The sequence below is a fragment of the Electrophorus electricus genome, chromosome 15 (assembly GCF_041902795.1).
Source record: "Electrophorus electricus isolate QZ-2024a chromosome 15, ASM4190279v1, whole genome shotgun sequence".
NCBI lineage: Eukaryota > Metazoa > Chordata > Actinopteri > Gymnotiformes > Gymnotidae > Electrophorus > Electrophorus electricus.
In genome coordinates, this window is record NC_137511.1 from 8,270,731 (window position 1) to 8,281,013 (window position 10,283).

The 10,283-nt window shown below is 38.9% G+C and overlaps 1 protein-coding gene across 4 annotated transcripts in view; it reads right to left on the minus strand.

Moving 5' to 3' along the window:
• Nucleotides 1-10,052, minus strand: part of epc1a (enhancer of polycomb 1a) — a 28,454-nt gene extending 18,402 nt beyond the window's left edge. For 2 of the 4 annotated variants that reach the window (XM_035533383.2, XM_081697414.1), the window contains exon 1: nt 3,863-4,182. In XM_035533383.2, coding sequence (XP_035389276.2) covers nt 3,863-4,015 — 153 coding nt within the window. In that variant the 5' untranslated portion in view covers nt 4,016-4,182. Of the gene's footprint in view, nt 1-3,862; nt 4,183-5,320; nt 5,471-5,633; nt 5,719-9,771 lie in introns of those variants that run through there. The other 2 variants (XM_081697416.1, XM_081697415.1) reach the window with 2 other exon arrangements.
• Nucleotides 10,053-10,283: the final 231 nt, after the last annotated feature.

Genomic DNA, 10,283 nt, shown 5'->3' on the forward strand with positions numbered 1-10,283 from the left:
GACTGTGTGAATTAGTTTAGTCATACACTGACCTCCTGTAGACAAGAGGACTAACTCCAACAACATTAACAGTAAACGTTCTTGGAAGAAAGTGCCTCAGCAAAAACAATACATTATTACACTATGGCAAGAACCAAAACAGACAGCTCAATTTCCCACGTTCACAAATTGAGACAGACATTCTTAACATACATTTCAGACCATTTTGTCTAATGCAACCTACTTTGTTCCAAATATGCTCACTTTACTTTCAAAACAAAGATCATTTCTTGCAGTCTCATACACTCACTCCCCCCCCCCCCCTCCCTCACAACTCACAGTTGAACTCTTAGCAGCAAAAATCCCTTACATAAGGAAGTAATTAGCAGAGACCAGGGGCAGACTTCCTCTGGCATGCTTCTTAATGCTGAATGTCCCCAACACCAACTCTGTTGTCACTCATCTCCACAAAGAACAGGGGAAAGGTCAAGAGAGTGAGGGAAGGAAATTCTCTTTTACAAATATGACTGTAGTAGAAAAGGGCTTAATTAACTTTATCTCCTGACATGACACTGGGCAGTGAAAAAGGACGCCGCATCCCGTTTTTTGTTTGATACCCAAAAGTAATGTTTATGTATACAGATAACCCACTTGCAAAGAACACTGCTACATAAATCTTACACCGAAGGCATGACATAACTAACCAGAAAAAGATCAGCCATTAAGTACTATTTAACCAACTCATGAGAGAACTGATCTGGGGAAAATAAATAAATAAATAAATAAATAAATCTCAGCAGCTGGCTTTGTATCTGCAGCTTTACAACTGATGTCTTGTCTGCTTTAGTAGCAGTAAATGCTGACCACACTACTGCCTGTGCTGAATGTTTACACTGTCTTGGCATTCCAGTTGGGAAGCAGGGAAAATCCGGGTCAAATTTAACTGGAGAACTTTCATGACCTCTGGCCCAGACTAGACTCCAGAATGCTAAAATGCATCTGTGTCACTTCTACATAAAACATGCAATGCATAACTGTCAGCTACATGCAACAAGGTCAAGGACACAGGCAGCTAATGCCAAACTACATTCAAATTCCTTGTACTTTTACTTATAAATCTGAGTGTGACCTTGAAATAATTAAATGCAAACAATGGTTTGAAGGAGAACACCCTTAATTACCCGCTTCATTAGACACCTTTTGTTCGGACAAATCCAAAATAATAAAATCAATGGTGGGCTTTCTTTGTGCCATTTTACTAATTATACATCGCAATGAGTTACATTTAGTCACATTTGATTGAATTATGTATGCTGTCCCACTGCCATCTTTCACAAGCTTTATTTCATTTGACAAACATGATCATTTTAATTCTCTTATGCAGTGTGTCTTCATTCAGGCAGCTATAAGCAGTGCAAAATATTACACTGCATTTGCATTTTCCTCCAAGTGAATAATTGGAGGAATGCAACTGGAACATTGGAATGTAATCCATATGCTTAACATATCAGAATAGCACGCGTGGGCCTATTTACACAAATATACAGATCCCATTTAAGTATTGAAGCCAAGCTCCTTACTATAAAATTTTGCAGTTTGAAGTAGCATGCCCCAAATCCACCTGCAATTCTCATCCGATATCTAGGGTTACCAAGTTCATGTCGACACTGGCTTATATATGCATCAAAGCAGCCCTAGCTAGCGTTCTTCAAGAAATTCTAGTTCACACAAGTAAAACATACCATATTTCATGTCATTACTAGCAGTGAAAAATAAGGAGGGTAGGGGGGTGTCAAGTCTCCATAATGTGCTTATACTTGTCTACTGTTCATGTAACGTATACTGTTAACTAATCGTTCATTAGGCTGTCCCATTGAGAATATCAAAGCAAATGATGTAATGACAGAATAAGCATTCTACCACTCTCCAGTACATGAATCTTTTCAAAGACAAGCTAGCCTGTATACTCAGTCTGAATTCCATTTTACACTGACTGATGGGACAGCCAGCAGCGGAGTCAGATAGATGATCAGAGATGTGGATGTGCTCATAGTAAACGACAGGTGAAAGATGGGCCATTAAGAACTGCAGCAAACTTCTCACTTTGGCTCAATGGACAGATCACTTGTGAAAGGTGCAACTGAATATTCAGCTGCAAACATTTGCAACCCCCCCCCCCCCACACTTTTTTTTTTAGAGCTCAGACAAAAATCACATTACACAAGCCTTCAAATGGTCAAAAAGGTGGCTTGCACATTACAGGCCACTTCCTATTTTCATGCAAGAGACAGTAAAGTAAAATCATGAAGCCCTTTTATAAAATGTTTGTTTGTCCAGTAGAAAGACTTGGCACCAACATATTTATAGCCATGAGCAGTATTTTCAGGTAAATAAAGACTAGGATTAGAAGGTGATGCATTTGTGAGCATACACTCAGACTCGCCATCAATAGCACTAATATACTTTATTTGCTAGCATGACTTGGGTCTACTTCTCAGAGAACTTTACAGTGCTTCAAACATTTGACTTTACATGAAATTGCATTTGCTGACAACTGAATTTCAGTAGTAACATTATGATTACGAACAATTATCTTTCATCATTGAAAGACAACCAAATATGTATACAAGTCCATTATTCTCAGGTTTACACAAAACACCAGTGTTGACTAAGTGCACTTGTCAAACATCCAGCAGTGTCTCTCAAACTGGGGTCTGTCATCTGGTACAAGGGCAAAAAGTACATTGGAGCACTTTTCTACACAAAGCACTTTGTACCCACGTTTCATACAGACAAAGCAAACACACAGTTAATATGTTAAGGCTCCTGTGAAATTTCCTTTTTAATACTTGTATTAAGCAGCTCTCATACAACTGTGGAACATGGGCTTCACAAAGCACTTACAATTGTGATGGGTGCCTATTGCTCTGCATTCTGTATAATTAAATACGGAACGCTCTCTCAAAACATACCTTACAACCAAACCGGTTAAATTCTAACCTGTCTGATATGGCGGGAAGTCACAAAAACATACAGTGCACGTGTCACCCTTGATTGGGTCTGCGAACCACTGGTTTATAAATTTGAACTGTGCATAAAGTACAAGAGAACGGTTGTTGCCCGTATGGTAAGCATGCAACAAACTTGCCCCAGCCTCAAACTTGACTGTAGCAAGAAAACCAACAGCTTCCCCCCAAAAGTAATGCCTCAAATTATTATTAATTGCCATTACCCTTACTACAAGACACGTAACTATGAGAAAGGATGTAAAATATCGTCTTGATGTTGTTTTACAGATATTTGCAATGAACTGCAACATTGTTACCTTAAAGTGCAAACTCTTAAGTGTCCATTTGAGGCAAGACTATGAGGAACAAACGCGAGAAGAACTGGTAGGTAAATACAAATACAAACTCGCTACCAATTTAAATCGGAGTAAAGGAAAACGTACACAGTAGACAACACTGCTGTCATCCATGCAAATGCACGTCACTTAATTGTGCAGCTCCGTTGTGCCCCCTGGTTCTCGCTCACCGTAACTGCACCCGTGCAGGATCCAGACCGAAGCGAAGAGAATTTCAACAAAATGGCGGTTCTGCCATCGTCACGTGACTCCTTTGTGTTTTGCAAACCAATTCCTAGCCAGACAAGCTAATACAACACGACTATTCCAACCAAAACTGTCAGATAACATCTTATTTGTCGTGTACAGGCTAAAACATTCGGTGCACTACGCATAGCTGACACCATTTACCGTGAAGAAAGAAAACGAAGGGCGGCCATTTTGTGCAAACTTGCGCAGGCTGTAGCAGGGCGCTCCTTATATTAAAAAAAATAAAATAAAAATGTGCACGTTATAAATCTACTGCATTTAAAAACATACCGATTCTTCTTCCTTCTCCATCCCCGTTGGCATCTGTGGTACTGCCCGATTAATAGAGGCATATTCGTGCAGGTCTGGTAAATCCTCGCAGCGGAAGACGGGTAGGGGCTTGGTAGCGTCCAGCGCCCGTGCCCGAAACGACAATTTACTCATTTTTATATCGAAAGATTTAGCATAAATCTAAAAGGTCCCCTTAAATTCACAGACGAAATATGTAACGTTCTCATTGATGAATCTGTTACGTTCTTCGAAGTCAGCTGATTGACCCGATTTCAAAATATGCGTCCAGTGAGAAGAACGGAGCCGGAAAGGCCCGGATCTTGGTCGCTCTCTCTCGGTCTCTTTTTTTCCGTGGACCCGCTCTGTCTCCCTGGTTCAGCACGCCATGGCCAACATGGCGGACATTAAAAACTCTAACTCTCGGTTTGCTTCCTGCGGCCCGACCCCCCTCCTCCTCCCGTTCACACCAGCCATTCCCACTCGGTGTAGCACGCGTGCGCGCCCGCGACGCCCTGAGGGTGGAGGCGGTGGGGGATGGGGAACAACGCACACGCTCCCAAATAAACAGGATTTTATACCGGCTCCCACAACTGGCTCAGGTAGGCCTTGTCCCGCTTCCACAGCTGGTTTATACTACACGTGGAAAATTTCAGTTATATACAACAATCATAGTCACATATTGTCCATTATATATAAATTATATATAAATAAATAAATTGAATCGACCTTCACAATATCAAATACTAAACTGACAACAACGGGATAAGATATTCAAATTAAAAAGAAATCTTAAAAATCACAAATCTCCACAAACCATTAAACATCGCATAAAATTGTAGCAGTACATGTTTGGAAACACAATCTTAAACCTGTGCATTCTATTTAGCTTTGGGTCATTACATGACAAACTCAAATAAACCTGTTAGTATTAATTACAACAAATACGATGCGGGATACGGGGCTTTAAATGCAGGCCACTTGCATTGGTGGACGTCGCCCTCTGCTGGATCACATGGAAACAGCAGTTACAGTTACAGTGACGCATTTGCGTAGCCTGCTGACCACGTTGCTCCAAGTGGGTTGGGAAGTATGGAAAATCAAAACTGCAACATTAAACACCATATAAACGACGTAATACGCATCTTGTCCAACTTTCCTAATATATGTTTGTCATTATAAATAATCGTTATTATGGCATAGTGCTGCAGTCGTTGTAAACTACTTTGCCTTCTTATGCTTTTTCTGCATGGTCCATCACTGATGTATTAGGATGCGCCATGTTCCCCTGTAGATGTTAAATAAAAATCATAGTAGTTCCTTCTCACTTATGTAATACTTTTTGGGAAAATAAGCAAACAGCGATAGTATTTATTTCCATACAATATGCACATTTTTAATCTTTTGGATCTTTTTTTTTTTTAATTCCAAATCATATTATATCATTTTTTTTGTACATACCCCAACCCCCTCCTTTTTCTGTGAATCCCTTCCTTGCAGGTATTCTTCTAGCTCACCTGAGCAAAAGCAAGGTGCCAGCAACACCAAGCACATGAGGATTCCCAGGGAGCATACAGTGTGTGATATGCAAGTTGTTCTCCATAAGAACATCCACCAAATGCTGAAAATGTAAGTAAGTGTAACAGCATCCTGTCACTGGGCCTCACAGTTTCCTCCATATACTTATGTGAAAAGGGCATCTCCTGCCACAGGGATAACATGAATATGACCAAAAGGCATACTATACAAACCAGACTGGAAGGGTATGACTCACCTTTAAGCCTCTGTATCATAGTCTTGACAGATGTGCCCATGCAAAATTATATCCAAATTAACCATTGGGTTGGATCAAACAGGGTCTACAAAAATGAATAGAAGAAAATGGGTTTGTGGATACACTGGATACAGGAAGAAACTGCACACACAAAATAAATAAATAAAATCTAAACACTACACAATAAATTTGAAGGAAACACATAACCTGCATTACAGGTTGTCTACAGTGCCATAAATCACAAGGAGACTTTGAATGCCAACTTGAAACTTCATTTCAGCCATAGAATAATTAGCCTACCAGCCTTCATTATAAAAATGTGCAGCCTCAATAAATATAGAATTTACAATGCTAAACAATTCCAATGTGAATGCACATCTCTTGCTCCATTTTATGTATGCCATAACAAAAACCAATGAAAGAACCTGCTGACTGTTCTTTTGTATAGTCAGTTGCACCTAGTTGCTAGATTTACATAGTGTCACACTTAATACTCTCTGTGACTGCACAAAATGGAGGGGGTAGTCTAATACACAGAGGTGCACATCACAGGCTGTCAACACATAGTACTGTGAAAAGCACCATTAATCATGTATTATTAGACTGTTCAATTCTGGAGTTGGAGGATGAAAGGGAGAGAGTGAAAGATGAAGCAAAGAAAAGGCAACACATTGATAGATGCACATTTAGTAGGTGCCAGAGCCAGACCTGGAGATGTCAACCTTTTCCAAATGCAATATTGTATTTTAGCTAACTGTCAAATATGTGTTATGGGAAACACTGCCCTCACTGCTCAACTAATTACTGGCAATTTGTGGTCTTCATTACAGTTAATAGTTTACTTATTAACATTTCTAGTGATGTTTTATATCTAGTCTAAGATTTCACTTATCTGCACCTTAGACTATAGTCTAATTGAAAACTGCCTCATATAGCTCAAGTAAAAGCGAAACACAAGACCTGCTAATATTCTACAATTCAGTGATTGCTCTTGCAGCTCAAAATGAAAGGCAGGGATCAATAAAGTCTTGATAATATAGCATCAAACTTAATAAATATTGCTTAGATTTGAACTAGGCCTAATTTCAAGTAGTCTCAAAGAAATAAATAAAAACTGAACTGCGTTTGATTTCCCAAAAACATTAATTGGTGTTGATACTGGATTAAAAAAAATTGAAATGCTCAAATATCTTGAAGAATTTAGCAATGGAAGTTTAACAAAACCTTTCATTATGTAGCCCTTGTAAGGTAGCTTTGAAGCTTATTTAAGAAGTGTAAATCTGTAAAACATTTCAGTAATAGAAAAGCTAATGCATTCTGTTGGGTAAAATTGGGACTTAAAGACTGTTTTGTTACTCAATTTGCAGGACCTTTAAACATTAGAAATGGCTTAAATATCTAAATGAACCTCACTAAAGAGGTGAGTTAAATAGAATGCTAAACAATTCCAATGTGAATGCACAGCTCTTGCTCCACTTTATGTATAACAATCCATTTTTTCCTCACGTAAACACTTAAAACCAATGAAAGTACCTGCTTCTTTTGTACCATCAGTTGCTAGTTGCTGAATTTGCACAATTAATACTCCCTTTGATTGCACAAAATGGAGTGGGGTAGCCTAATACACAGAGTAATAGTTCACAGGCAAGAACATTCTGATTATGGCCAACACTGGCATTGACGAATGCAACATTGTTTTATTTCTCAGCCATTTTACGAAGAGAAAAATGTATATTTATATAATATTAAATATCACACACACATCTATCTATCTATCTATCATCCATCTCTTTCTCTCTCATATCTATCTATCTATCTATCTATCTCCATCCATCTCTCTCTCTCTATATATCCATCCATCTATATCTATATCCATCCATCCATCTCTCTCATATCCATCCATCTATCTATATATCCATCTCTCTCTCTCATATCTATCTATTATATATATATATATATATATATAAAAAATCTATACACAGATATATGTGTATATCTATCTATCTATCTATCTATCTATACATCCATCTCTCTCATATCTATATCTATATCTCTATATCTATATCTCTATATCTATATCTCTATATCTATATCTCTATATCTATATCTCCATCCATCTCTATAGATATCTATCTATCTTACAAGGAACTACTGCAGTAGTAGAACATTGTGGCAATAAAGCTAAAGCTTTTTGCTAAATCAAACACCAAATACAAAATTACATTGAACAATTGGTATTGGGTGGTAGCCTATAATCAAAACACTGAAGCAGGGAGGCACTATTCCAACAAAAAGATTCTGACTTTCAAAAGAGATTCAACTTTGAGTGATTAATGTTCATGGCTATTATCTATTAATAACATCACTGAATAATCAATTACGCCTCAATGATACTGAACACTCATGGGCAACATAAGTAATTTTATGTGGTCAGGCAATTTTGGACTTATTACATGTTCTTACTTCCACACTGCAATGCCATTTAACATGTTCCTGTGCCAGTGACGATGTGCATTAGAGGCTTTTATTAAAAGCCAAAGGATCCGCCTCTAACTGGGCCTCAGCTCCGCCTCCCTATCCTTCCCTCCTTCTTTTAACGTGGTAGTTTTCCCAAAATGGTCATCCGAAAACGAAAAAAAAAAAAAGAATTAGCTAGTTCTGGTGAAATACAATGAAATCTTTAAACACACACGACACACACTTCAAAGAAAGAAAGACACAGACACCCCCTCCCCCCCATCTTTTGCACCCTAGACAATGTGGCTCCAAAACAAAGGCCTCCCCCTTCCCCCACTGCATCAGACAAAACTGGGGCAAAACTGAGAGGGCCTTTCTGTGCATTACAGATAACCAGGACCAAAGATTAACGCAAAGAATGTGGCCAACACCAGCACTAGACGTTTTAAAGTAAAGGCCGATTAGTGAAAAAAAATCCAACTATAAATTAATGTATATCGACTTCCGCAAACTAATTCGACGCAAAGGTTCCTAAATAACTAAATACGACAAAATATAAAGGCCGTAATAACTAAACCACTAGTCCCGCCTATCTAAGACAACTAGCTACTGTACGAGCTGCAATTAGGTAATGCGAAAGGGGCAAGAAGGGGCAATCCCGTTACATTTATTCAGATTGAAAATCACCCGTGCCACGCTAACTCGGGAAAAAAATGCTTGTTGAGCAAAAAGACTGAAATGTCGTCGACCGAACTGATGCAAGATCAACTATGATTTAACTTCTCGCTCCGGTAGTCGCTGCATTTGTCGGTCACGGCTGAAGCACATTCATGGCGTCGCCATCTAGTCGGTTTTGACAGTAATTAGCTAGAGCCACTACCCATCAACACACGTCAAATTAAACTGTTAAAAAGCAAATTAACTTTACAACCGCTCACTCGAAACAATATGGCGTGAACGGTCTATAAAACTACTCTACTGTGCATCCTCACGGTGGTGAAGCCTGAGGAAGTTGGACGTAGCAAAGAGGTTCGCAAATCTACCGCCGGAAATCGAACACAAAGCGAACAGACAGGCAACAAAAACATATACAAAGTTTCCATTGCCACGTTTTACTTAACAAGGTCTGTGTATCCCAAAATAATCGTAAAACACCCAGTTGTCGAATACTGTAACGCGTAAAAGGAAACCATTTGATTGGAAACCACGATAGTGTCCACAAGCTGATTAAAATATACATCGTTTTAACATTATTTGCATAGGAGCGACACGGGCGAACTAACATGAGGTAATATTGGACAACAATTACAAATAGAAACAAACAACAAAATAAGTTATCTTCGTCTACGACCAAATTGGATTAGGGAAACTGTACATATTTTAGAGCGTCTGTTAAGACATGAATTTCTGTTAAAGGCTGGTCATTTTTTTAGTTTTCTAGCTCGCTAGGCCAAACATTTTAAAAGGAAATCGAAGGTTAGGGCGACATTATGGGCCATGCCAAGAAATTCCTATCGAGGTAAGCTAAGATAGCTAGGGTTAGCTACATCTGGCAAAACTGTTCAGCCTTGACCTCATTTCACTGGATACAGCTAAACTTACTATTATTAATGTGGGTGAAATAGATTACATCTATTAAACAAAAGAGTTATTAGTTTTGTTCATGAAAAGAGTAACTTACCAGTTTAACCACTAGGGTGGATGGTGACAAGCTAAGCTACCTGACCATATGAAGACTGCAGAGTTGGAACTGAGAGCTTGAAGACAACAAACGCTATGCAGCAAAATCCTCGTAGAATATTTCCGATTTTCTGGGTGATCCGTATTCATTTCTACTTAATTGTCAGAAAGCACACATACATAAATGAGTTTAATAAACTAACTGTCGACTAAAGTCGTTATAGGCGTTTATGATCACTCCAGCTGACCGACTCATCGTCCGATCTGGGGTTAACAACTTGGCACTGGCGATCAGACGCTCGCTGATTGGTCGTCATGTGGCACCAATCACCTGTAGAGAGCAACAGGGCTGGCGTGCACGTGTGGAACAGCCGAAACCACACAACCAAGGAGTTTATTGTACATGGGCTATAGATTTATTCAACTGCCTATGTTATCGACTACCTGAAATTCTCAGTCTAAGACATTTTTAAAATCTAACAAAGAAGTGCAAATCAAACCTTTTTACTTCCG